The sequence below is a fragment of the Platalea leucorodia genome (assembly GCF_965183815.1).
Source record: "Platalea leucorodia genome assembly, chromosome: 6".
Taxonomy (NCBI): Eukaryota; Metazoa; Chordata; class Aves; order Pelecaniformes; family Threskiornithidae; genus Platalea; species Platalea leucorodia.
Window position 1 is genome coordinate 74731871 of NC_138828.1, and position 27631 is coordinate 74759501.

At 40.2% G+C, this 27631-nt stretch overlaps 1 protein-coding gene across 1 annotated transcript; it reads left to right on the forward strand.

Moving 5' to 3' along the window:
* Nucleotides 1-268: 268 nt before the first annotated feature.
* On the forward strand, nt 269-26985 carry HTRA3 (HtrA serine peptidase 3). Its single transcript, XM_082315530.1, has 9 exons — nt 269-875; nt 10058-10157; nt 11914-12136; nt 12832-13026; nt 15651-15683; nt 16323-16437; nt 23076-23124; nt 24951-25046; nt 26034-26985. Exons 1-9 carry the CDS (start codon nt 452-454, stop codon nt 26197-26199), a joined length of 1401 nt encoding a protein of 466 aa, XP_082171656.1. The 5' UTR covers nt 269-451; the 3' UTR covers nt 26200-26985.
* Nucleotides 26986-27631: the final 646 nt, after the last annotated feature.

Here is a 27631-nt window from a genome sequence, read left to right on the forward strand (position 1 = left end):
GGCGGCTGCTGCTGGAGGCGGCGGCGGCGCCGGGCACGTCCCACATATAACCCTGCCGCTCCGCTCGGCGCCGTCCTCACTGCTTCTCGCCGCCGCCTGGGGACGGCGCTCACCTTGCGCGGCAGCTTGGCCATGGCTCGGCGCCTCAGCCCTGCGAGCTAGTCCCGGGGAGCAGCAGAGCTGCCGCGCCGTGGACGGACCGAGCTGGCCTTGACTCTGCGGCTTTATACTCCAGCCTCCTTCCTTCCGTCTGCTGCTCTTTCCCGCTCCGCCTGCAGAAGCCCCGCTCGGGGCAGAAGGGACTTTCCCACCCGTGTGTGCATAAAGCCCGAATTTCCCTTCCCTCGCTGCACCGCGATTGCACCTTCCCCCCTTCCTCCGCCTCCTGCCCTCGGGCCGGGCGGGCTCGCACCCCTTCTCCGCCGCTCTCCCCGCCAGCAGCCCGCCGAGGATGCGGGTGTCGCTGCTGAGCCCGTTGCTCCTGCTCTCCCTCAGCTACAGCCCGGGCGCCGCGGAGCTCTCGGCCGCCCGAGCCAAGTGCCCGACCCGCTGCGATGTCTCCAAGTGCCCCAGCCCCAGCTGCCCCAGTGGCTACGTCCCCGACCGCTGCAACTGCTGCCTCATCTGCGCCGCGGGCGAGGGGGACTCCTGCGGCCGCAAGGAGGACCCGCCCTGTGGGGACAGCCTCGACTGCCGCTACCCCATGGGCAAGCGCTTTGCCAAGGGGGTCTGCCAGTGCAAGCTCAGCGCCCAGGTGTGCGGCAGCGACGGCCGGACCTACGACAACATCTGCCAGCTGAAGGCGGTGAGCCGCAAGGCGCTGCAGCACGGCCTGCCCGCCGTCGCCCAGGTCCAGAAGGGAGCCTGTGAATCGGGTAGGAGCATGGCGGGGCCTGCCTGTGGGGTGACGGCCTCCTGGGGCAGAGGGTGGCGGGTGGATGGCGCGGGGTGTGCTGGTTTCCAGGCTAAGAAAAGTTGTGATTTCCAGTGACCTGGGAAGGCTGGGTGGCTCCAGGGACCGTAAGAGGCTACGATGTCAAGGCGCCTCACCCCGCCGCCAGTGATCGTTGTGGCATGGGGAGGTGTGCTCAGGTCATGTCTGAACAGCAAAACCCCCCTCATTGATCCTCAGTGCGGGCTGGAGGCCTCGGCTGAGGACTAGGAAGGTTTCCCCTAGGTAGCGTGGCTACGGCGTGCACATCACTGCCACAGCGCTCCCATGAGCGGGAGGCGAACGGGCTTGACAGCATGGAAGGGAGCTTGGAGGAGGGCAGCAGGCTGCCAGGGCAGGGCAGCGGTTACGCCCTCAGCCGTCGCCCCTTCTCAAGGCCGGGCGCGCTGGCAGGGCAGCCGTACAAGTTTGCTCTCATCCCGCCAATGCCGCCTTCGTTTCATAATGTCACTCACTGCTGAGGTGTTTCGGTGGCATCACCCATGCAGGTTGCACTACAGATCTGTTGCACCGTGGCCTGCGCAAGCAGAGCGGGGACCTGGGAACGGTTGTGCTGTGGGGCCTTCCCTGGTGGCGTATGGGAGGTTAATTGGATTCACCTGACAGGTATTTCTAGCCAGAAAATGCCTCTTAAAGCTATGTAGCTCAAACAGGGCAGAAGAAGCACCAAGTAGTATATAAAACACCTAAAACATAGTCTTCTGCCTGTTTTGTTCTCTTTTCACAACAAGTTTTGTAGTCTTGTCGAGGCTAAAGTGGGGAAAAAATGCCTGTGAACCTTCTTTACAGTTTAAAATATTGACGCTCAGGATATCAAATGGTCTCCTGTTTGCAGTAACGTACTAAAGCCTTTGCTTGACTGTGGGTATTGTGATATGCTATGGTAACTTCAGGCTTGATGGTTTAACTTAAGAAAGTTTAGTGATCACTTATGTTGGTAATTTTTTTTATGGAAGAGTTAATGCTGCTAAATATTTTTTTCACAGACTTACTGATACATTATTTTAAGGGTTTGCTTCTGCAACCTTTCTCATGGTGTTCCTGGAAAGAAAGTCATATGCATAATGGAGTTTTAAATCATGCACTAGTGTTTCCATTATGTCAGGTGGACCACTAACCATCCTGTGTATTCATAGATGGGAAACTTGCCAGAATTACTGGGAGGAGTCAGAGGGAAAAGGGCTACTGTTATAGCCTTTCTGTGAATAGGGGACCTTTCATATATCCTGCTCTTGAGAGAAGGGGAGCAGTAGCACAGAGAGGGAGGAGGTCAAATGATATTCCTGGAGTTACTTTAGGACTATCTTGTCAGGGCCAAGAATTGCTCCAGATACCAGCCTGGAGCTGCAAGGATCAGTCTCTCCAGTATTTTGCAAATAAATTGCTGTTTGCCTGTTCCTTTTCACATCAGCATCCATTAGCTTTAGTACTCCTAATACTTGGTTGGAACTGATCCATGTGAAATAATCAGAATGTTTAACCAAAACGAGTGAGTTAGCCTGCGCTAAGGGCTTACTGAGTGCTTGGGGTTTGGTATATATGACATTTTCTTTAAGGATTCCTCCTGAATCTACTGTTAATAGGCTTAGGAATTTGAGGACATGAGGTAGAGGTAACTTTTTTTTTTTTTTTTATTTTCCAAGCAGCTATTTTAGTGTTCACTTTATTTTGGCTTTATTTTTTGTCCCAGAAAACCTCAGCTTAGATCAAGCATCTGGTTCTGTGTTAAGTTTTAATTTTTTTATTCAATTCTACAGCTGCACAAACTGAAGCGCAAAGAAACCAAGTGTCTTGCCCAAGGTCAGGCTGAGTTGGTGGTTGAACCAGGAATAGAACTCAATTATGGTGGTTTTTTTTTTTTTTTTAAACAATAACATGCAATGGCTGTAATGAGAGGTTTAGAAGAAAGTCAACAGTTTAAAATTACTGTTGAGTTTCTTTCTTTTCCCTGTTCTTGAAAGAAATCTGGCCTCAGATGACTCAGAGTTTGAAGGGCTAAGCTAGTTATGAAGAAAATCCAGTTTTACTTAACCATGCATATATTAAAACAATCTCCAATAACGGTAGCTTTACATAGCGTGACTTAGGCCATTTTCAGAACATGCAGTGACCCTGAGGAGCAGCTTTTGAAATATCTACTTATATCCATTTCCAGTTGCTTATGTTGATGCTAAGTTAGATTCTGGCTGTGATAAACCAAGATAGGCTGAGAAAACTTAGCTGTGGTTTCCTAGTGACAGAAGTCTGGTGAACAAGGCTGGATGAAAAAGGAGTAGTAAAGGATGCAGAAGGGAAGGGAAGAAGGAGGTGCCCAGGATGACTGAGTGATAATTCCAAAACTGACAGAATTTAAAATATTTTTTTCCTTGTTGAAGGCCTGGATTAGCTTGAAGAACACCATGCCAAATTGCAAGTTTTAGCTACAGTGTGCTATAGGGGGTGTGTACTGCATGGAGACACAGGAACTCTTATCATTGACGTTCTTCAGTATGTCTGTGCCTTGAAAACTATCACTCATACAGTTAGCCTTATGCATCTGAGCAGACCCATGGGCTTCTCTGAGTTACTGATAGGAAGAGTCTGCAGAACTCCTAGGCAAATATAAACTATATGCTACAAATATTTTTTTTTTCCTGTTCAACACTAGATACCTTAATATATGGGAATTTTCCGAAGCAGCTAGCTTTTTCCTGCCTTCTGGCACCTACTGTGAAAAAGACAAGCTATTACAGGCTAGTGTGTAAGTAATGGCATAAACATTTATGGAAGACAACCCCTCTAATCAAAAAGACCCGTTCTTACAGCAGCCTGTTTCTCACTGCAGCAAATTTAAATTTTAACAATGCCACATATCGATCTATTAAAATGTCGAACTCCTCACTCAAAGGATTTGCGAGGTCACCTGCAACCTATGGCTAATTTATGTCAGACGCTTTCTTGCACAAAGGGCTGTTTATGATCTCTCACTACAACTTTCATAGTACAGTGAATGATTCCCTGCAATGTTATTTTGCTGATGGCTTCTGTGAAGACAGTTTAGATGTTGAAAGATTTGTATTTTCTCACCTAGGACGTGGAAGTAAAAAAAAATTTTTTTTTTTAAAAATAAGGGTGCTATTTTGTCAGTGCAACAAGGAAAACTAAAGGATTGATTAGAAGACCTTTGAGGAAAGAAGTTCCAGAAAGCAAGTACATTGGCTTTGACACTGATCCTTTGCAGGGTTCTGCCTGAGAATGTCTGTCCTCTGCATCGTTTAACTGAAATCACTCTCAGAAAGTGGTCATGATGTAAAGCCTCACCCATGCCAGTCAAATCTTTGCAAGATATGAGCCTAAAACTTTAGTTCCCTAAAAGAAATGTTTGAAATACGGTTAATGTGTGAGCAGAGTCATTGCACACAGTTCTATGTGGGGTGTTTGGAGTGTGCCTGTACATAACCTTGAAGATACAGAGGAACAACTGAGCATATCGTTATTTGCATTTCTGAGAAATTGGCCTAGTAAGAGATACTGAAGTCTGCTCGTATTATTGTCATCAAAGCCTTACAGCTGCCTCCCGCTGTATTTAGGGAAGTGCACTGCAAGGTGTTGGCTGGAAACGCAAACTCTGGTCACATTTCTTTACTGATTGTTTTCCTTATGTCTGAGTTTGTTTTGAGTTCCTGCAGGTGAGGATGAATATTGTACAGTGTTTGGTAAATATTCAGAGTATAGTACTTCACTGCTTTGTATAGGATAGCTAATAGGAAAGAGATGTTCTTATTTTCTCTCCTTATCAGAGCCTCTTGGGAAGGAGGAGTAACAAGCATCTGAAGTCAGTGAGGTGTCTGTGCTGGAAGGCTTGTGCCAGTCTGTCTCTGTCTGGCTGTTGTGATTGCTGCACTGCACAAGAAAGCCACTCTGCTGTTGGTTCGCCAAATTGTTTTCATCTCTGCACGGTAGACATCCATTGTATAAACAAGTTGCCTGAACCATAATGTGGCATTAAACTCACCAAGGCTTTATGGTCAGTGCACAGCTATGCAACTTGGTCTTAATGATGAATTCATCAGAAAAGCTGCCCATGAACCTATGTTTCCAGCAGATGTTTCTGTTTTTTAAGCAGAGACATTATAATCTTTTATTTGTCTTTCATTTCTTTCCATGAAAGCACAGTAGGGACAGTGTTTATCCCTGGTGATCAGATCTGCCAGGTTGCAGTCCTCCCTTAGACATAATAATTTTGCTGAACACGCAGATCTTTTCTGAAGCTGGTTTTAAAAGGGAGACGGGGGAACAGCCTTAAAAGAATGAGTTTCCCAGGCTCACAAATTCTTAATGAATATAAAATTGTGGCTTTTAATACAGTGTATTGTCTTTAAGAAAGCACTGAATGTGATTTGATTTAATTCTACAGGGATAGATATGCAGTTGGAAGATATTCAGAAACTTTCAGTCTCTTGCAAATGTAGATAGGTCTAGCTTTACGGTCTTCAGTGGGATTATGATGATTTATTTCATAAATTTTTTTTCCGTTCTCTTCATACTAGGTTAACTCTACAAATTTGTTGGAGTTGTTCCTGTTTTACAGCAGTATTAATGAGATTGGAGTGGATCTATTGTCTCTGCAAGAAAGTAGATAAAGCACTACTAAATGAACACATAGCCTATAGATAACACTACTATCCAGGACAAGTCTTAAACTGATAATAAGGATACCTGACAGGCATTTAGCTTTAGCCCTGTAAATCCAATGTAGTTGGAGCCCGTAGAACTGGAAATGTAAGATCAAATTTTACAAAACAGGCTGAACATCTTTAACTCCACTTTATGCGCTTACATCCAAATCTGGATTTTGAATGTTCTGTGAGAGGAGCTGGAGAGCTTCTGGAGACCTAATCACTTAATTGAAATGACAGGATGGGGGTTCAGATCTGCTGAAAATCTGGTTGATCTGTGGCTATGGAGAAGACTGGGAAAATCTAGTCCTTTTGATTAAGAAATGTGTAGACAGGTAAAGACTCATACAGTATAAATTTGCTTTTACTTCAAGTACAACCTGGTTGCAGCATCTTTGATATCTTGGTTATACAACAGATAGTTAATTGGATTAAATGATGGCTTTTTGCCAAGATAAGTTAGCTTTGGTTAGTGTGAAATGATTTTGAACATGCAGTAATAACATAGAAAATAATGGATGTTATTGAGAGACCTTTGAAAAAATACGTGGCAAATCTCAGTAGGTCAATAGGTCAAAATACAAAAAGCTGCTGTAAACTCAGAGCTTTTACATTCACAGTCCAGCAGAGGTCTGAGCGCTGTGTGAAACTGCAAGACAGCAAGAGTATCTTGGGGGGAGAAACAAGAAAGAAAAAGACACATATTTAATTTTATGTTTTACGAAGAACAGTAGCAGCAGCTAGTGTCTACCAACTAATGCAAATTAAAGGATAGATTGAAGGTCTGACATAAAGCCCTGATTCTACTACTACAGTTACAACACTTGTTTTCAGGGTGACCTTGTACAACTTATACAATGTTGGATGTTGCTTCCTTCTTCAGTTTCTCAGGCTTCAATTCCTCCCTTTTAAAGTACATTGAGAACTTCTGATGAAAACCACCAGTTTAATAATTGTGCACTAAAATGTTATTAATGATAACAACTAACATTTCAATTCCCTTCAGTAGGGCTGTATGTGTGAAAGTAAATGTTAGTTTGCAGTTACATCTTCCTAGTCCACAGTTTGAATTCCCTGGATATCAAATAATGTGTTGAAAGGTTCTTATCACTCCCAGCTTGCAGAAAATTATTTAAGAGAGATGAGTTTCTATGAAGGCATCTCAACTTTGTAAGTCAGTTTTCACCAGTGTTTAGTCCCCACCAGGCAATAGTAAGAACAGCTAATCAGGCCAGCAGATCTTAGCTACACCTCTCCTACAAAGTTTGCATGTCTGTTATTCTTGATCCTCCTTTGTTTCAAATTTCCCCTTAATATATAGTGCAGTTTTGGATTCACCTTCAGCTTTGAGTATTCTTGTTTTGTGACTCCAACAGAGACGTTCTGGACTTCTGCTCAGACTGAGAAATGCTTTCACTATGGTATGGAAAGAAGACAAGCTTTGCTTCAGTTTTACAGTCTCCTCTCTGTATTGCTGCATTTTATTTTCTTCCACTCTTCCCATGTTTACACATGGTGGCTAGTCAGGAGTGGTGCAAAACTGAGTTCTTTGGCAGGCGTCCTCTGCTTTTGGCCGTGTGCAGTGCTGTGGCAATTTGGCACGGGCAGAACAGTTCAGCACTCAGCAGATGCAAAGGGATTTAGTTGCCCTGGCTCACATAGAGCTATGCTGATTTACACCAACTGAAAGCCTGTATTCACCATGCTTTCCCCCCTATTTCTATGCTAGTTCATTAGCTGAGGGTCTAGCCAACTGTCTTTCATAGATGCATAGACATTTCTAGTACGATAAATGTAATTATAATGTTACATTCTGTCAGTGAACGCTGCTGTGTATGCAAGCATTTGAAGTCATATTAGTAGACTTCAAAGGATATACTGCATAATCAGGTAAGCTGCTTGTGAACTGAAGGTAGGATAGATTGTCAGTGGCCCAGTAAGCAAAATAAATAATAGTATATTGTGCTTACATTTGACTGTCCTTTGTGATTCCTGTTTGCACTGTCTCTTTTAAACTAAGTACTGAAACAGGCATATTCCATTGGTTAGAGACATTTTTCAGAGTGCATGAGAATGTACATAAAAATAATAGACTGAATCTAGTCCTGCCAAGTTGTTCCTTCTGTTTATACCATATCATATAAATTTAGCTTGCTAAATGTAAGCATGGTTTCTTTCTCGACAGAAATCCCATGTCCAGTAACAGGAAAAAGAACTCACAAACTTCTATGGAGAAATGCCTAATTGTCTTGATCTGGTTTCTTCAATACTTTCTTCTTTGGTACCAGAGTTGTATCCATTCCCTAAGTTCCTGTCTTTGCTTCAGGTCTTTTGGATACTGTGGCAATGTAAAGCCTCTCACTTTCTGGCTTTGTATGTCCTTTAACACTTTATTATGAAAGCCTTCTGAGAGACTATAGGAACTATAACAACTAGTTCTGTGTCACCCACTATCTTATGAATTCATTCAAAGAACAGAATAGATCAGTGAGACATCTTTTTCGTATATAGGTTAGACTCCGTTGTGCTGTAATCTTTACATTCATTCCAAGTAATTTACAAGTTACAAGGTTTAATGGTCAGTAAAACACCTGTAGATATGGATGGGTGAAAATGATCTTTGAATTAAGAACTACACAGAATGCCAAAATGTATGAGAACTCGTCTCTCTTAAACTTCTCTCTCCTTTCTTTTCTGCATATCTTTCCTTTTTGTGTGATGCCCCCTACCTACTTTCCTTTTAAAGACTTGGGTAAAGGGCAGCTGATGAAAGAAAAATATATACTTTCGAAAGACAGAATCTGTATCTGGATTCATTACTATGTTACGTGATCTAGAAATAGGCAAATCTAGAACCCTTAAGACAAGGTGCTGACTTGGTATGCGAGAGCTACTGTGGAGTAAGTTCGTCCTTCAGCATGAGTTGAACTTAGAGCAAAGCATGACGGCACAAAGCATCACTTCTGAAGAGCTGATATTGTTTAGAAGTTAGAATTTAGAGCCTCTCCTTCCTGACCAAATGGCAGTAAAAGAATTATATCTCCTGGGATAAATAGTGTGCTGTTGCACCAGATTTGAAAAAAGTCAAAAATGTTATTGCTGTATCTGATTACAACTCGTTTACTTCTTTCCCTAGATTCCATAGTTAGTTTTAAAGCATCAGGCTGTGAAAATGAAAGATTGCTATTTGAGTGTGGTGATATGTCCCCTAGCATATGTTTAACATATGTGATGATATGTCCCCCATGGGGTTGCAGATAAGCATGACATCCTAGCACAAGCAGTATTACTACTTTGTGATGTGGCATTAGAATCCAGGATGTTGTGACATTAGAACCCAGGATGCTTAGGGCTTTTTTCTCTCTCTAAGATCTTCATTCCACAGAATTATACTCAGTGTTCATAAACACGGTGTATAGTGCTGTTTAACATTGTACCGCACTGGCTTTTATCAGAACGCTTAGTATTTAGTAATCTATTGCTGCGTCCAGCTGCTTGTGACAGCTTAAATGTGAACTTGCAAAACTTTTTAGGTGCAAAGGTTGTCATTTACAGCAAGTTTCTAATGTGTCTACTTCAAAAAATCCTAACTTGGGTTCTAAATTCAGTTCCCAAATGCTGCAGCTATATTACTCAGCACTTGTTAGACCACATCCAGAATACTGCATCCAGTTTTGAACCCTCAATACAAGAAAGGCATTGACAAACGAGATTGAGTTCAGGAGAGGATCACGAGGATGACTGGGGAGGGCTGGACATATCTCCTGTGAGAAGAAGCTGAGGGAACTGGGCTTTTTCAGCCTGGAGAAGAGAGAGCTTCAGGAGGACCTAACAGCAGCCTTCTTGTACTCATGAGGAAGTTATCAGGAAGGTGGAGCCAGGCTCTTTACATTGCTGCATAGTGGGAGGATGAGAGACAATGGACATGGGTTGAAACATGAGTCTCAACAAGAGAGGTTCAGACTAGATATAAGAAAAACTTCTACCTCATGGAGGACAGTGGGACAAGTTGCCCGGAGAGGTTCTGGAGTCTCCATCCTTGGAGGTTTCCAAGCCCCAGCTGGACAGAGCCTTTGAGCAACCTGGTCTCCCTTTGTAGCCGACCCAGCTTTGAGCAGGAGGTTGAACTACAGACCTCCCGAGATCCCTTCCAACCTGACTTATGCTATGACCCTGTGTGTTTTGGATAATAATTAGTAGTTGTCCTGAGAAAAATACTCCACACAAGGCTTGTAGACTTCTAAGAAAGTCAAATAATTTATAGCTAAGTGATGCTGATGTTTTATTTTCTCAGGATCAAGCAAAATTACTTTGATTCCTTTTCCAATACCTGTTTGGAAACTATCCCAGTAGGAGAAACAGACCAATTCAAAGCATATTTATGTGACCTGCTTGGTAAAAACGGGTATTGTCTCATTAACATATCCAATTCTTTCTGCTAGTATAGGTCACCTACAGTCCAGCAGCCCAAGATACAAATTCAACTTCATAGCAGATGTGGTGGAAAAGATTGCACCTGCAGTTGTGCACATTGAACTTTTCCTCAGGTAACGCTTTTAATTCTTTGTGTTTTAATTGCACTGTTTAACAAAGGTCTACAAAGATTTTCCAGTGTACTAACTTTCATTTTGAATTCTTGAAGTTCATAACATACTCTGAAACATTACAGCAGACTCATTTGTCCAGAGAACCACCCATTTGTGTGTTTTGTTCCTGTTCAGTAGATCTGTTTTACTGGGCTTAGAGTCCTTACAGTACTTTACAATACATATTGTCTGCCATAAAATAAGTCTATCTCATCTTTGGAGGTCTCTTCAGCCTTCACTAAAATGTGTTGCTTGTTGGATTATGTTGTCTCAGTTTAAAAAAAAAAAAAAAAAAAAAAAAACCAAATCCGGAAGGTAAACTGGAAAAACATTGCTCTTTGTTGCTTATTCCACTTTCAATGAGAGCTGATTTTATTTTAGCAGGGAGAACATTAAGAGGTAGCACGTTGACCAGATGTAACCTATCTAAACACAGAAATGATACTAAATTTGCTGACCAAAACATACCAATGTTCAGTGTACTGGAGCTGGAGCTGGAGCTGAGGAGGCAAGTTCAATGTTGAGTGCTCAAAACAACCCGGGAGGCAGGTTTAACATTGAGTGCTCGAACCAACCTGCTGTCAGAACAAATTACTGCAAATATTATATGTACCTGAATATCTTTCTGCTTGGGGTACCTGAATTTTGCACAGGCTTAAGAATTTCTTGGAGGATTTTTATAGGCTTTCTTAATATGCAAAATCAAGATAATCAGGTTTTCTGGGACACAGCTTTATGCACATGGTGATTGGTCTTTTGAGAGAACGTTACAGCTGAAGATGTTCACGATCTTTGCATATGTAGTTAAGATTGTTTGTTTGTTCTTTCCCTGTAAGTAAATGTTTGTCCAGCAGCCTGCTGGGCGCTAATTGTGATACTACCTTCTGCCTGGGATTGGCTCCAGTTCTTTACTGCTGAATAGCCCAGAACTTTCAAAGAATTTCCTAATAAGGACCACATCTTGGAAGAAAGAAGAATCTGTGGACCTTTTCTCATCTTCTACTGCCCAGGCATTTTCTGTTCCCCTAACAAATCTAAGGTCATTATGGAAATTGTTCGTAGAGAAAAGTCATAATACTTTAAACAGTTTATTAAGTCTTTTAACTGTCTATATTGCAGCAAATGTTGTTTCCCGCCAAGTTTTTCCCATTGTTAGTGTTTTTCATTTCTTTTCTTTCACATTCCCAGTCCTTTCAGTTTCCACACATGCTTTTTCCTGCCAGTCTACACTTGGGCTTCATGATTCCCTGAGACGTCACCTCTTCCTTTACTCCTCTGTCCAGCTGCAAGGTTCCTTCTTCCCTTTTTCCCATTAAAGGATCAGTCTGTTTGCCAGCCCTAGCATTTCCTGTCATTTTCTTCCCATATAGAAGCAGCAACCGGTGGGATCAGATGGGCTCCTTCTCCTTCCCTTTTTGTCACCCCAGCCTCTTTGCAAGGAAGCCTATAAAGACAGAATTGGAAACCAAAGGAAAAGAACCCTGTGGGTTGTCTGAAAACCTCAGTTCCTATCTCCCTGACTGACTAAAAGCAGTCGCAGTTTTCAGAAAAGGATCCTTTCTGTGTCAATTTTTTTAATTTAATTTTTGTAAGGGTTGTAACATTGGTCATCAAATGCTTTGCTATTTCTCAGGTAAAAGGTGGTAAATGATTTCTAATGTAATCTTCTCTAAGTTATACTTCCCTTATGCATTATAATTACTTGCTTTCTGTACAGGCACCCTCTCTTTGGTCGAAATGTCCCACTTTCCAGTGGATCTGGGTTTATTATGTCTGATTCTGGTTTAATTGTGACCAATGCCCACGTGGTGTCAAGCACCAATGCTATATCAGGGAGACAGCAACTGAAAGTGCAGCTACAGAATGGAGATACCTATGAAGCAACCATCAAAGACATTGACAAGAAATCTGACATTGCAACAATAAAGATTCACCCTAAGGTGAGTGGCATAAACAGATGAATGAGTTTATTTGGGAACCCTATTTCAGTTTCATTTAGCGCAGAGTGATTGGCTGGAATATATGTTTAGGTATTCCCTGGAAATATATCTGGGGAAAACAAGGTACTGAACAAACTGTTTCTGTAGGCCTGGAAATTTTTCATATCTTAGAATTAAATTACTTTGTTTTCTGTGCTAGGAACTGCTAAAAAAGAAGAAAAAAAAAAAATGCAGCTCAATTAATATGTGGCCAGATTCTGCTATCTTTACCTGAAGACCCAGGGTATTTTGGGTAATCCTTCTAGCTTTGTGCCAATACATGGACTACAAGGTGGTGCATAGTGTAGGGAGAGTGGCAGGCTGGTCAATAGCTGTTTTGTACGCTATATCTAGGAGGAGGAGACGACAATTTGCTGGAAAACAAGGAAATCTGTTTCAGAATCTTGCTGACTCTTTTTTCTGGATGAAATTGAAAGGTACTGCTCTTAGCAGCTTGTTTCTGAAGACAGTTTAAAGCAGTAACACTCTGCAGTATGCTAATTTTACCTGGCATAAGTTTTGGGTATATGATAATGAGTAGCTCTTTCATTAATGTAATGGAAAGTGTACGTTCCTAACTTCTTGCTAGATTTTGCAGTCAGGTTATTTTCAAGTATAAACAAATGCTTCTTTTTTTCTTTCTGTGTTTATTTAAGAAAAAACTACCAGTATTGTTACTGGGACACTCTGCTGATCTGAGGCCAGGAGAATTTGTGGTGGCGATTGGAAGTCCGTTTGCCTTACAGAACACGGTGACAACAGGTATTGTCAGCACTGCTCAGCGAGATGGCAAAGAACTTGGCCTGCGGGATTCAGATATGGATTACATTCAGACAGATGCTATTATCAATGTAAGTACTAGGTATGTGAGGAGCTGAGCTTCATAGTCCTGGGACCTTGAAATCCCCACCTATTCAGCAGGGAAGTGTGTGCTCAGAAAGATGAATCCACTAGATAAAAGCAGCTTTGTTTAAAATGAGTGGTAGGCTCTTCTTTTTATAAAAGACTATGCGTTGTCTCTAAGTTGCATTCAGGCTTTAATGTTGTGAAAGGTATGTTAAATAAAACTGCCTTCTTTGCGGTTGTCTATGAAGATGTTACACATGACAGACCCTTCTCATTCTGTAGATCTTGTGCAGTAACACATGGTTGTATAGACCAGCAGTAAATCCATACATTTCTCTCTCTGCTTGTTCAGCTGATCTGGTCAAGCAAGCTGTAGAATAGAGCCAAAGTTTCTTTCATCTCCATGCATTAGAACCAGATGGAGTAGTCAAGTTGATAGTATCTTCTTGAATTTAATGACAGGACACCCAGGTAAGAACTTAAGGAGAGGGCTGGGGTTTTTGTTGTTGTTCTTGTTTTCCCTTTGCACATCACATACTCCAAGTAAGAATCTAGATGTAAAATAACATAAAGTTTGAGATACAGTTCAGAGTTAAGGGTCCTAGCACTGCATGTTATACAGAAATACATGAAAATAATATCCCTTCAGAGCAGCTTGGAGGGATCCAAAGAGCTTAAGTAAAGTCCTTGTGTGTCTGTGTATAACTTGTAGTGATTCTAAAAAGAGCACTGCACGCATATCTGAGGTAGAAAATGGCCTGAAATTTTACGGCTTAAATCTGTTATACATTGAAAGGAAAATATTTTCAGCATTTATTTGCTGGACCTCAATATCAAATTTGACTTAATCAGTCATAATGCTTAGCATTTTACACACGCAAAGCACTTCACAAATGTTTATTGTCACAGACTTGCCGAGAGAAATTATATGAAAAAAAAAAAAAAGAGTAGTTACTTTTGTGTAAGATACGACAAAGCTTCTATATGATCCAGGAGCTGAACCTTTTTAGACATTTAATTGGAATTACTTTCTTCAGTTGTATAAGGAGAATAGGAAAACTTATGCAAAATGGATTACTTGGGAGCACGCATTGAATTGGTGGCAGAGACAGAATTAGAACATGGGATTCTTGACTTCACGCCTGTACACATTCCTCAAGATCAAACTGCTTCCTTCTATATACTTAGGCATTCACTGCCCTCAAAAGTTAATGAACAAGTTTAGACAAGGATAGCAGTGTTTCAGATAATGCTAGACCAAATGGAATAGTGATAGCAGAGGAGGTAAAGAAAATGACAATATATTTGAATTGCTTTGCCATTTGAGACCACAAAATATGAAGATAGTCCCTGGCATAGGGATGCTTTGTGCTTAGCTAATGCACTAGTTTTCTCCTGAGAATGGGAGGAGTTTGAGAGCTGGTCTATTCAGAGCATTCCTGTGGCTCAGCCAAGACTTTCCTGCAGGAATGTGCATGCAGCTGCCTTCTGAAAAATGCTAGAACAGCAGGAACATGGGGCAGGAGAGAACAGGGCCATACATTCCTAAATGGAGCTATACTGCATGTGCTGAAGTTCTTTCGCTATCAGATCCTTCAAGTAGAGGACAAGTGAATAAAAGATGATATGCTGAGGAAGGCTGAAAGATCATTATGTTGGTTCCATTGTGTCAGTCAGACATAAAAATCAAGTGTATAGCCTCTGATCACTGAAAAGATACAACATAAGAAACAGATCTCTTGTTTAAACTCCAACTTTGAACCTGTTTTAAAAACTTTAATGTCTGTTTTATTCTTCTGAGAATCTACAAGGTTTGCCCAGTGCTATCTAGGTGTAAATGGTTTAGATGGCTCATGTTGCTGTCATGCGTCACTTAGCTTTTTTTTGATTTTGAGTGGTAAGTTGCCGCTCTTGGCTGTTCAGTAGACCTACTTGAAAACTCTGGCCTCACTCAAAAACAAATTTGTTGAGCCACCATGAAGATGGACAAGGAACTTCTCGAACTCCCATTTCCTGTAGTCCTGTTGGATGTTTCCTTTGAAGGCCGTTAGGTATTAGGCAATTTCAGACTGCTTAGAGCTGCTATATGCCCTCCCTAGAGAGGGTTGCATGTCTGTGGTTACTAAATCAATCCTTACGTAGTAGCTACCTCATAGCAATACGCTGTAATTAAACATGTAAAGCACCGTGTTCTTCTCCAGTGGAGAATAAGAGAGACTGACGGTGTTACAAACCAAAAAGTGATGAATAAAACTGCTTAAGAACTGTACGTACACCTCACTGAAATATAACTTTAAATAGCAATTAATTATTCCAAAACCTTGTTCTAACAGTCTTTAGAAGAATCAAAATACTTGTTTTAACTATTTAATGATTCTTCTTAAACTTAGGGTCTAACTATTTGGAGTGGTAAGTTCTTGCTCCTAGCTTAAGTCTAATGATAAGAGGTGTGAAAGGGTAGGGTAAGGCCTACCTGTAATCTTCTGTTATCAGTATTGTCCCCTTCAGTGCGGCCTAAGAAATGACCTGCTCTCTTTCATTTACTTACAAACAAAACACTGTTTGAAATGAAAATTGCATTTCCTACAGTGAAGCACCAATTTATTTTTCCCTTATGTTATTTTTACAGTATGGCAACTCTGGAGGACCTCTAGTTAATCTGGTAAGTCCAGGTGACTTGGGTTTTGCTTTGTTTTATTTTAAGAGCTAGTTTGAAATAAGTGGGAGAATATGTTTTTTAAAAGATTCATAGGTAATACTAGCTTCCAGTCATTCAAGCTAATGGTAGGCAGATACCCTGAAGCTAATACAAACTATGCAAATTAGGTCTCAGTTCATACACTATTGAAATGCATTTCCCCATAGAGCAGAGGAAATTTTACACAGCAGTGAGGAAAAAGGGATTTGGTAGGAGCAGTTATGCTCGTTCACACTATAAAACCCGGGATGCAGGGCAAAGATGGGACCTGGTTGATCCGCACAACTGATTTTAAAATAGATTGCTTTAAACCAGCACTGATTTTGCAGGTCAGTGAATTGTGGCTGTAGTGGCAGTAGTGACTCCACTGCTTGCTCAGCGGAGGGAATCTCTTGCCGAGTGGTGAGATGGACCTTGGATGAACAAACTGTACTGTAATCTCTCTGGCCATCACAGTTAAATGTGTGAGGGATTGTGAATCAGAGCCCAGATCCTCCCTTAGAAGTAATGTTTATTTCTTGAGTGATTACAACACTCTAAACTAGTCAGTGAGCTGAACCCTGTCACTTAGGAGCATATTAATTGGGTGCTGTCTCTCAACAGGATGGTGAAGTGATTGGGATTAACACCTTGAAGGTGACAGCTGGAATTTCTTTTGCTATTCCTTCAGACCGCATCACTCAGTTTCTCACAGAGTCGCATGACAAGCAAAGTAAAGGTAAGGTCTGCAAGAAACAGTGCCATCTTCCAATTATTTTCCTGATCTGTCAGTGAAGTGCCAAAAGACACGGGTCTGGAATCTTCTTACTGAAAGGGGCAGCATTGTTTTACAATGCAGAATACCATGGACTTGGAAATAGAAAACAACTTCACAGAAGTGGGACAGATATTTCATTACTCAAACCTCTGAAGAGTAGACAGTATCTGTATAAATCTGGCAAAGGTCCTCTGAGGATAGTGAGGATACAGATGAGTCATTACAGTCTCAAACGATCTTGAGAACAGATGGTGACTTGTTCAAGGAGTCTTATCCTCCTCTTTCACATATTGTTCAAGCAAAAAGGAGATTAAGGCATACTGTGGAGAATAAGGTAAAAACTTTTTAAAACACTTGTCCATGCATGGAGTGTATCCCCTATCAGTGGATGATCTTTATTTTGCCATGGTGTATAACTCGATATTGTGATAGACTCTCAGACCTCGGTGGAAGAAGAGCTGTGTACTAATTCCTGAAGAAATACATGGGGAAGCAGGGGAGAGGCAGAAAAAAAAGAAAGGCCTCTGCACCAAAGAGCATATAAATCTAAATACACCAGCAACTGACATCTGCAGTATTCTGAACTTTTTTTTTATGTGCCTGCCTTGTATCTGTCACACTGTACTAGTTGTCGTACTGCATGCTGCACAGCCAAAGCTGATCTAGTAATGCTTCATCCAGGCCAAACCTTCCTTTCTCTCTTGCTTGCCAATTTATCTGTCCACACCCTACTCATCTTTTATCATGATTGTTGGCTGCCGCTTCTCTTGAATCTTTTTGGTATTAATCTTCTTGTCTCCTGAGTTCATCCAGTTGCTGATGCCAGGGGTTTTCCCCTACACCATTGTCCTCAGTGTTCTCTCAGATACTGTGATTTCAGAAACTTCCCTTAGTCAGAGGTTTTAAAGTTATGCATCTGCTTGTATATTTGAGACCATCACAATTCTGATGGGTCCCCTCATCTGTGTTTTGCTGAATTTCCCAAATCAGATTGTTTTCACTTGTTGGTTTGAGGGGGGGAGTTGATGAAAAAAGTTGTTAATTATCTGCTGAAAAGTACATTTCAAAGTAGCTGACATAATTTTTTGCTTCAGCCAAGAAGTCAAAAAACCTATTAATTCACCCAGGTTACTAAGTGTTGGCTTCTGAGAGAAGCAGGTCTGTATCATTAGTGATGTTACCCTTCAGAAGCAAACTGCTCATCTTAAAACAGGGAGGAGCGATGGCTCACCCTGCAGGCGTGGCTCTAGAGGCATGAATGCAAGCCTTGTGCAGAAAGCCCACCATTTGCCAGGGGCTTCCTGGTAACTGGGGCTGGAAAGTCAGCGAAGGCTGGAGATGTCACCACTGAAATCAGCCACCGTGCACCTTCAGGCACCTCCGCCTCCAGAGAATGATGGACCTGCTAAGCCCAGCTAGAGGGCCTAGAGATAACTTTGCCTATGGAACCCTAAGAAAAAAAAAATAATGAAAGATTCAAGTTTATCTTGTGATTGTAAAGTACTGTCTGATTTTTTTCATCATTCTCATTATCCCCTAATTAAAGGAAGAGGATTCACACTTACTCTTAGCATCAGTGTGACCGTCATTGCTTGGCATACCCTGGGCACAGGCAATTTTAAATTTTTTTAATTTTTTTTTTTTTTAATTTTTTTGCTCTTGCTTGTCTGAAGTATCTCTTGTACTTTTGCTGCAGGCAGAAGAACAGTCATTTAAAGCCCTTGATGCACAGAGAAAGAGAATTTCTAGGAAGTATTTTCACCATATTTGAGACTTAGTTTGCATTTTTTAGGCCTTTAGTAATAGTTTTCATGTTTGTTTTATAAGCATTATTTCTTGACATAAGGAATTTATGTAAGCAGAATTTTTGGGATGTTTTTATCATTTTTTCTTTTGCTCCAATTACATCTCAGTAGGTTCAGTGAGATCCACCCTATTGGTACAATTAGGTCATAGAAATAAGTTTAAGGGTATTACGATTTTGCTCTAAATGTCATATTCCCTGAAGATGATAAGATTCCCTTAGGAAGCAGCTCTTTCCAGATTTACTCTGGCATATAGGAGATACTCAGAATATTGTTTAATAAGTTTGACCTCAGTCTTTTAAATCTCAATTAATCAGGTAACTACCAGTTTTATATTGAAGACATATATTTTTGAAGCCACATCCATTGTGTATAACTGCAAATCTATGATCTACTGATGTACAGGAGCGGATAGGGGGGGAAAAAGGAGGATAGCATTTGAATGAATTATTTGCACTGATTATTATTATTATCCAAACATTCTATATTACCTAATACATGGGTAATATATAATAATACCTAATGTATTTTTTGCCAAAGATTTACCACACATAGAGATATTTATCTGTCGAATGGTCTGAAAGCCTTTGCTAATTTTGGATTTATCAGTAATAATGTTAACCTCCTTTTATAGTTAGGAATTCCTAAACTGGTGCATGAAGTTAAGTGTCTCCATCTATATCTGTTTTAGCCATCTGTGTGTTCCGTCTTTACCTCTGGAAGTCGTTTATATACTTAAGCATTGACTGATTTTTTTTTTTACTTAAGTGTCTTTTGTTAGTATCACATAGGAATTTCTCAGTTTCAGTCTTGGCTCTGCCATCTATTCCTAGTTTAGACTTGAGCAGAACGTAAAACTGAAAGTGTTCAAACATGGATCGTCTAGGATGGAAGGCAGCAAGTTAGCAATTTGACAAAATACTAAAGAGAAAATTCAGCTTAAGAGGTCAGCCTGGCCTCCCATATAATGTTAGGAGAAAAATGAATAAGCCTTGTTTCAGATGGGCAAGGAGAAATGGGGGAGTTCTGCGTTGGCCACAACCAACAAGTCATTTATATGAATCCTCATTTACATCCCCAGAACACTTAATTAATTGTGTTGAAACTATATGCTTACCAATGTATATGTATGATTATTACTGGTAATTACTACCAATAATCATGAGGGCTGCTTAGGAGTCTTCAGACGACTGATTTAATTCAGCTATGCAGTTTATATAGAAGGTACACTGCACATAATTCACCACCATAGACTTGAGCTGTTTTCATGGTTCCTGTTTGGCAGTGGAATATCTTTCTTAAATGCTTTCAGGACTGCTCATGCAATCTGCAAGACAATCTAAGTGCAAAAGGAGTGAGCAGAGAAGTAGGAGTTTTGCCTGCCGCTTGAATAAAAAGTGCAGGATTCGTTTCTTCGCTCGGAGATCTTGGTGATATCCTGGCCCCACTGAAATCAACTGCAATGGAGATACTCATGTGCCAGGGATACTCGTGTGCCAGATTTACTCATGCCCATAGAAGTTTGAGTACCTGACCCCTTAATTTGGATTTATCAGTTCTTTTTGCCACAGTTTATAAGTCATAAACACTTCCGCCTTCAGCCTGTGTTTATCTGTCTGGTTTGCATCTCTACTGTTACAAGCATCAATAAAAAAAGAAAAGTTTAACAGTAAAGCAAATGCTTTCCTTACTGTGGAACAGAAATCTCTGTAAATAGTGAACTGCTTCTAGATACTTGGGGTCAGCTGCTTGTGACTTCCTATTAACACAAAGCATTTAAGTTTGAACTAGTGGTTGAGGCTGGTTTGCCTGACTTTGTACCACTGGAATCAGTGTTTAATCTAGCCTAGTGTTTACAAAAATGAAATGCGATTTGGTTATCTCTCTCTGCTGTGCTCTGCTCCAGCTTCAAGCCGCAATGGTTTCACATTTGTTCAACCTGATTGTTCCAACATATTAACCTTCTTTTAACTACTGCTGGGATTTCACCCTGGTGACATGCTTCTTAGATTTACGACCTCACTTTATTCCAGTTCTCCTAACTACTTTTTCTTCTGCCTCATGATTGCACAGATTGCCAGAATGACAGGTTTTGAGACTTTTTATTCACAGAGCAGATGTAATATGATGGTGGTAGTTCCAGGTGCCACATACTGTTCTGCCAATGTGACTTAACCCTGACGTCAAAATGCCTGTCCTTTGGGGATGGTAAAACAGTAGAACTGGTTGTCTGTGCCTGTTCAGTCTCTGCTGATATTTCTAATAAACTGGACAATTATATTCCCTCTAATCATTGTTGATGAAAACTTTGGGGTTTGTGCAAGATGTTTGACTTGGGTTACATTGAATGGAATGGACTTTTCCAAAACAAAAGGCCTGAAGTTTTTTTTACCTGTATTCTGACATACGAAATGGCTGGAGGGTGAGAAGGGGAGGAATCTAGACTCTTCTGCTAAAATAATCCATAGCTCATAGCTATTAGTTTTACTTTATATAATAGCCTGCTACTGTTATAGTATGAACTGCCATTTGCAGTGCGGCAAACTTACTGTGGAGAGCGAGCTGAAGACCATTTTGAATTTTAATGCATGAACAGGAGGGAAATAATACCCCAACCAGCCCAAAGATGAGGGTAGAATAAGACTTTCAGTTGTGAATAAGTCTATACTTACCAGATTTTTTTTTTTCAAAGCCTTATTTTTACATGTATCATTAGCCACTGGGGAAATAATAATCTTTTAGATCAGTGGCATTTCTGCTGTGGTTTTTCATTCTTGCCCAATCTCCTTCTTACTGTTTTGTTTCTTCCAGATCAGTTTCTTTTGTCCCTTCTTTCATTTTCATTTTTCTTTCATGTAAACATTCCTAACTCAGCCCCCAGAGTATGCATTGTGTTTCTGCATATTTCTGCATCACACACGCGATGACCAGCAGCAAACTGTTTAATGCAAACAGTAAACTGTCACCAGAGAGTCTGTCATCTATGTGTCTCATGAAGACAACTTCATAATTTAACTGTCCACATTGCAGGGATGGGGGGATTATTTTCAGGTGGGAAAATTATCATGTTTGGATATTTTTAAAAAGTCAAAACTTATGCCATGTAGACTAGAGAAGTACTATGAGCACACTAGTTCACAGCCATGCTTTTGAGACTTCAATTTTGAGTAATGGGACTTCTTCATGACACTCTTTATTATAGCTGATTTTGATCCCATTAGTTTCACTTTAAAATAGAGGAGAGCCAGAACATTACAGGAGAAAAGCAGGGATGACAGTTACAGATGTAAGGTTGTTCAGAGTGTAGTAAATCCAATGTTTAGTAGTCAACATTTTCACTGACAGTAATGGGAATATTGGACATGTGTAAGATTCAGGACTAATTCCTTTACCTGGGACTATTCTTCTTGGAAAGTGTAAGACTTAGAGGAGACTGTGTACTTCTCCTTTTCAAACGTTTTCCTCACATGAGAACATAGAGAAGCTCAAAGAAATTGTGAAGTGGTTATGCTGGAACAAGTAAGGGAAAACATTGTTTCATACCGGATATAACTAACTACTGAAGCACTCGCTTCAGGAAGTCATCAAACTGCATTTCTTTCATAAGACAGCTGTGCTATATCATGACTACTAAAAGCCAACTACAGAAATGTGGTGCTGTTCCTGAAGGAGTGAATTTTCACCATTTAAAATTCTGTAGAGTCCTGGCCAATCATAGAATAGTTTTGGTTGGAAGAGACCTTTAAAGGTCATGTAGTCCAGCCCCCCCTGCAATAAGCAGGGCCATCTTCAACTAGATCAGGTTGCTCAGAGCCCCGTCCAACCTGACCTTGAATGTTTCCCAGAGTGGAGCACCTAACAGCCTCTCTAGGCAACCTATTCTGGTGTTTCATCACCCTCAGTGTAAAAAACTTCTTCCTTATATCTAGTCTGAATATACCCTCTTTTCATTTAAAACCATTACCCCTTGTCCTATTGCAACAGGCCCTGCTAAAAAGTTTGTCCCCATCTTTCTTACAAGCCCCCTTTAAGAACTGAAATGCTGCAATAAGGTCTTCCTGGAGCCTTCTCTTCTCCAGGCTGAACAAACCGAGCTCTCTCGGCCTTTCTTCATAGGAGAGGTGTTCCATCCCTCTGATCATTTTTGTGATCATTTTGGCTAAGGTCTATGGTTTTTTTTAAAACTTGCTTTTCATTCTTTGGGGTGGAAATAATAACCCATTTGCATTAGAATCAGTGTGAGTCTTTTGATTGTCCTTTCTCTGAAAGGTAGAAATTTTAATTTCTTTAAATCCCTTGGTTGTCCTTTCTCTGAAAGGTGGAAGTGTTAATTTCTTTAAATCCCTTGGTTGTCCTTTCTCTGAAAGGTGGAAATTTTAATTTCTTTAAATCCCATTTCTACATTTTAATGAGAACACCATATGATTAAATTGTCTTGACCAGTTTCAGATGAAAAGGTAGTTGGTTACGAAATTTTCTGTTTACTAAAGTCACGTGATACTAGATCACAGAAATTTTCCTAAATTTCCTGAAGGTAGACTCTTATGTAAAACTCTTACGGAGTGTAAATGAGCTTCTCTCTTACCCTCACTTGCAGGGACAGGGATTTGCATTCTGTACACCAAGGCTAACCAAAAGAAAAAATGACCTCAGTGTACATATCTGTGATTTCTGTTTAGTTTTGTTAAAAGCTGATACATCCTGTTTTAATTGACAGGTATTTTGGGTCATCAAAGCAGTTATTTTTGTTAGTGTTTGACTAAATTTCTTAAATATCCTCTGTGTTATTTTCAGATGGGAAGAAACGTTTCATTGGCATCAGAATGCTGACAATAACACCTGCGTAAGTATCTTAGAAAGGTAATCTGTATTGTCATGCATACAAGATGTGGTCAATAGTGGTTCAGAACTTCATCATTCAGCTTTCATTACAGATCTCCAAAGAATCCAGAAGTGTGCATTAGCTTCTAGGAAGTCTGCAAATATTTTAATATTGGTGAAATATATGTTCTGAGACCTGGAAAATCACTGTCAGTCATTCTCTAAATACTGATAATGGTGGATGCCCTGTTGATAGCTGAGGGAAGTTAGAAAGAGCCTGAATGCTGGTTTTGGTTCTTGATGAGGATGTCTGGAGTTACACCAGGTTTTAGGTGACATTTAAAGAAGCTGCTGCTTTCAGGTGACTGTGAGTGCCAGTGACAGATCAGCTGCCTGAGGGTTTGGTGGTAGTTTTATCAGGGCCAGTGGAGGCCGTATGATGTGAGATTTGGTGCCTAACCATTAACTGGAAAGAAAGTAGTTGCTGAAGTGCAGAACTAAAGCTTCATGCCTCCATGTTAACAAAGCCGGAATATGGACACCCTCCTCCAGTTCTTTACTGTCTTTTCTCTCTCATGTTCCTTTGTGTCTTGCCGTTACCCGGATATATTCTGGGATAACAAATGAGGGCTCTTATGCTTGTGTTCTTTCCCAGCAGTAGGCACGTTTCCAATGTGGCAGTAGACTACAAAATTAAACAAGACAATTTCCAGTTGGGGTTGTAATAAATCCATCTTTGTTTATTGAGTTACACACTTGCAATCCTCCCCAAAGGGCCAGATCCTCAGCTGGAACAAATCAGTGTAATGGCATTAACATCCCCGGGCCACCACCTGTGGAGAGAAACTCAGAATGTTTCTCTGCGTAATTGTGAAGTGAACACGACGTGAGATATTACTGCTTTTGTGGCATCTAATGAAGCAGTATAAGATGTCTCCAGGCCTGTTTTCAGGAGAAGACTACTTCCCTTGGTGTGCTTGCTTTAGTCATTTCATTGTTAGCTTCCTCAGTACAAAATCAAATGAGGTGAAGCTCTGTGCAGCCGTTTTGGCTTGCTTTCTATCTGATGGACCCCAGGTTTTCATGGCGGGCAGCAGAGTAATCCATCATATTAGTTTAAAATGCTTTCTTTCTAGAAATGGGCTTTAACCCACACTGTACACAGACCTGAAATGAGGTCGTGTCCTCAGAAATGAGAGGATGTTTTTAGAGTCTCTATTTTGCAGCTGGTTCCTGTCTTCTTTCTTGAGAAAGGGATGCACAAACAATTCCTCAAGAAAACTTGTGGAAGCTGAAGTTCCCTTGGAAAACTCTCACAGTTCTGATCTATGTGATGACTGAAGTTCTCAAAAGCTATATTGTTCTAGATAAAGACAAATTAAGCATGACTTGCAAAATGAAAGAAGCAAAATCGTTAGTAAATTTCTGCCCCATCACCAGCATTAGTTCTTTGGGGCAGGAATGTCTTTTATCCCTGTACAGCACCTAGGACAGAGAGTGCTTCTGTCCCTGTGCTCTCTGTGCTACTGTCCCTGTACTCTTCTACAGTGCCCTTTGTGCTACTGCTACAAATAGCAAAAGTCAGGTTCTTGTACGAGATGTATGAAAACATTAAATATTGCATGTTTTGCACAAGTTAAGTAATTTTGACTCTTAAAATCTATGACACTTGTTTTAATCCAAATTCAAATCCCCTACATTCTCATCACAAGAACAAGGGGCAAACAATTAACCGTTAAATCATTCATTTTTGGTCACAAAAAAGTTGAGAATAAATAAATAAGAATTTTTGAATGCTACTGCTTTTGTAGTGGAACCAAATGCTATATAATTTTATTCTTCTTATAGCTTGGTGGAAGAACTGAAACACAATAATGCTGATTTTCCTGATGTCAGAAGTGGAATTTATGTACATGAAGTTGTTCCAAACTCACCTTCTCATAGGTATGTAGAGCACATTATTTTCTTCACCATAAATAAATCTCCAAATAGATACTAGTAGGTAATATATCTATTTATATTCAAGTACTTCCTCATACCAGTCTTGATTTGTATTTAAACAATTAAAAATTGTGCCTTTAGGTTAAAAAAAAAAGTTTAAAATATTTGTGCTAAGATTCTGCTCGCATCTGCAAAAGTGAAATATTTCAAATCAGAACTTTTTAAATGACATTATGAAACACTGATAGTGCAAATGTAAAGAACACCCCAAATACAATGAACCAAATTATGTTTTTGAAAAGTATGTTGAATATCAATAAATAGAAACTTAAGGATTGAGTTTAAACAGGAAACAATAGCATTCACATAAGACATTGTCAGAGCTATTATCTGAGACAATGCTCTGTCTTAGAGGAAGAGACTATTTTACAGAACAGTTGGAAAATAAATAAGACACTTCTAAAAATTACTTTAGGAATTATTAAGAAAATGCAAAGGCAATAAAAGCAGCTGTTCTGGATTACATTTGAACAGCAAGAGAGAAATAATTTACCTGTAGTTCGGTTGGTACGCTTTGCTTGTCTTGAAATTTTGAGACTGATATAACTTCCAATGCTTGAAATAGAATACTGGAGAGATAAAAGCATGTTTGCAAATGGATGGAGTGGAGTGAGTCAGTCATGGCTAAAAGTCTTTTCCATTTCTCCTTTGCTGTGGTTTTGTGGAAGACAAAGAGAAGGGTAGACTACTTTTACTGTCAGTGTGTTTTTGCTGGTTTAGAAGAAAATCCTCAATGAAATAATGTGAGCCTGGTTTTGCATTTAGCAAGTACTACTGATTATTCTTTCGCAGTTAGAAGGGTGGAATTTCCCTTCAATGGGAACTAAAACAAGTAAAAATGTATCACATCAGCCAAAGAGGCGGTGGCTAGTCTTTGTACTTTTTCTCTGCATAGAATGCATACTTACTGCCTTTTTCTTGTCTTTGCAGAGGAGGAATCCAAGATGGAGATATTATTGTTAAAGTCAATGGGCGTCCTTTGATGACTTCCAGTGACCTGCAAGAGGCTGTGATGAATGAATCACCTCTACTACTTGAAGTTCGAAGAGGAAATGATGACTTGCTATTTAACATTGAGCCTGAAATTGTCATGTAAATAGAATTGAGGAAGCTCTCACCATAATTAAACTCACTTATTCTGGAACACTAGATACCTCCTTTACAGCTACAGTAATTATACTTCCTGTTGACTAATGACAAGGTGGACTAACTTAATTGCCTGAGCCATTTCTGTACATAGTAGCTAGAATTAATTCAATTATGCCATTTATAGAAGATTTAACTTTTAAAGAAATTTACGAACTTTGTCCTGGGGAGGGGGAGGAGGAAAACAAGTTTTGGGTAGCTGGTAGAAATGGGGTCCACTTCCAGTTCCTGCAGGTTCAGAGCAGATTCAGTTCTGCATTTTGAAAGACCAAAATACTACTGGAAGTGAGGAAGTATGCTGAAAAGGGAAATTATTCTTAAACTACAGTCATGGCTGCAGCAGAACCAAGCTATTGCAATGCACAATTGAGCTTTTTTTTTATATAACTTTTTCAATGTGAAACTAGTATTGGCAAAGCTTGTATTTGTTCTTAGTGCTTGAATGCTACATGTCAATGCAGGTAGATTAAATCTGTAAATATCGAAAGGAACAAAAATGGTATCAGGCTATAGAGTGTTACACCTAGGTCATGCGATTTTGGAATATAGTAAATGATTCTTATAGAATTAATGCCTTGTTATATATAAATCAAAACGATGTGCTGAACAAAGTTAAGTTTGAGAAAATGCACAGTTTTTTAAGAATTTCATACAAATTAGTTTTGCATTTTACTGGTAAGCTTTGCTGTAAAATTGTTATACTACTTTTGGCTTGTACTGTGTATGTTTCTACTGTAAGGAGATTAAAGTTTACACAAATAATGTGTTGGTGTAAACCTCTTTTTAAACAAATATGTCTTCCCTCCCTCTTCTGTCAGACTGGAATAGACTCTCCCAAGAGAAAATTTTCTTACAGAGAATTGGGCCCTGATGTTATGAAAACCCTTTGCAGCCCTATGGTATAATTATTCTGCCCTTATTTAGACTATGTTTAGAAATGCTTTGCACACAAGTCATTTATTTACAATTTTTTCATATTTATGAATTGTGCTTTGATGTCATTTAGAGAGAACCTAGTTGGGATCCTGTTGTCCCATTCTGCCTGTACGTGACAAGAAGCAGAGAGGAAGCACTATTAACCCTGCTTTACAGCTAGAGCGTGTGAGACTTTTATGTAATAAAGGCGGGAGAGAAATTGCTAAGAGCTAAATCCAGATCTCCTAAGTACTCTAAACCACACAACTATCTTCTTTCTTAGCAAATATTGCTACCGTTCCCAAAGAGACAGAGGAGTGTCTCTATCTATCATCTGGAGCATTTTCTACCACAAGCTGTGCTTTCTAGACTTGATTCTTGTGTCTTTGTTTAACTCCTTTTTGCATAAGAGTGTATCTTTGGGGCAGCTAGAACCTTCCCTTTAGGTTGCCATCACGTCTAGACTT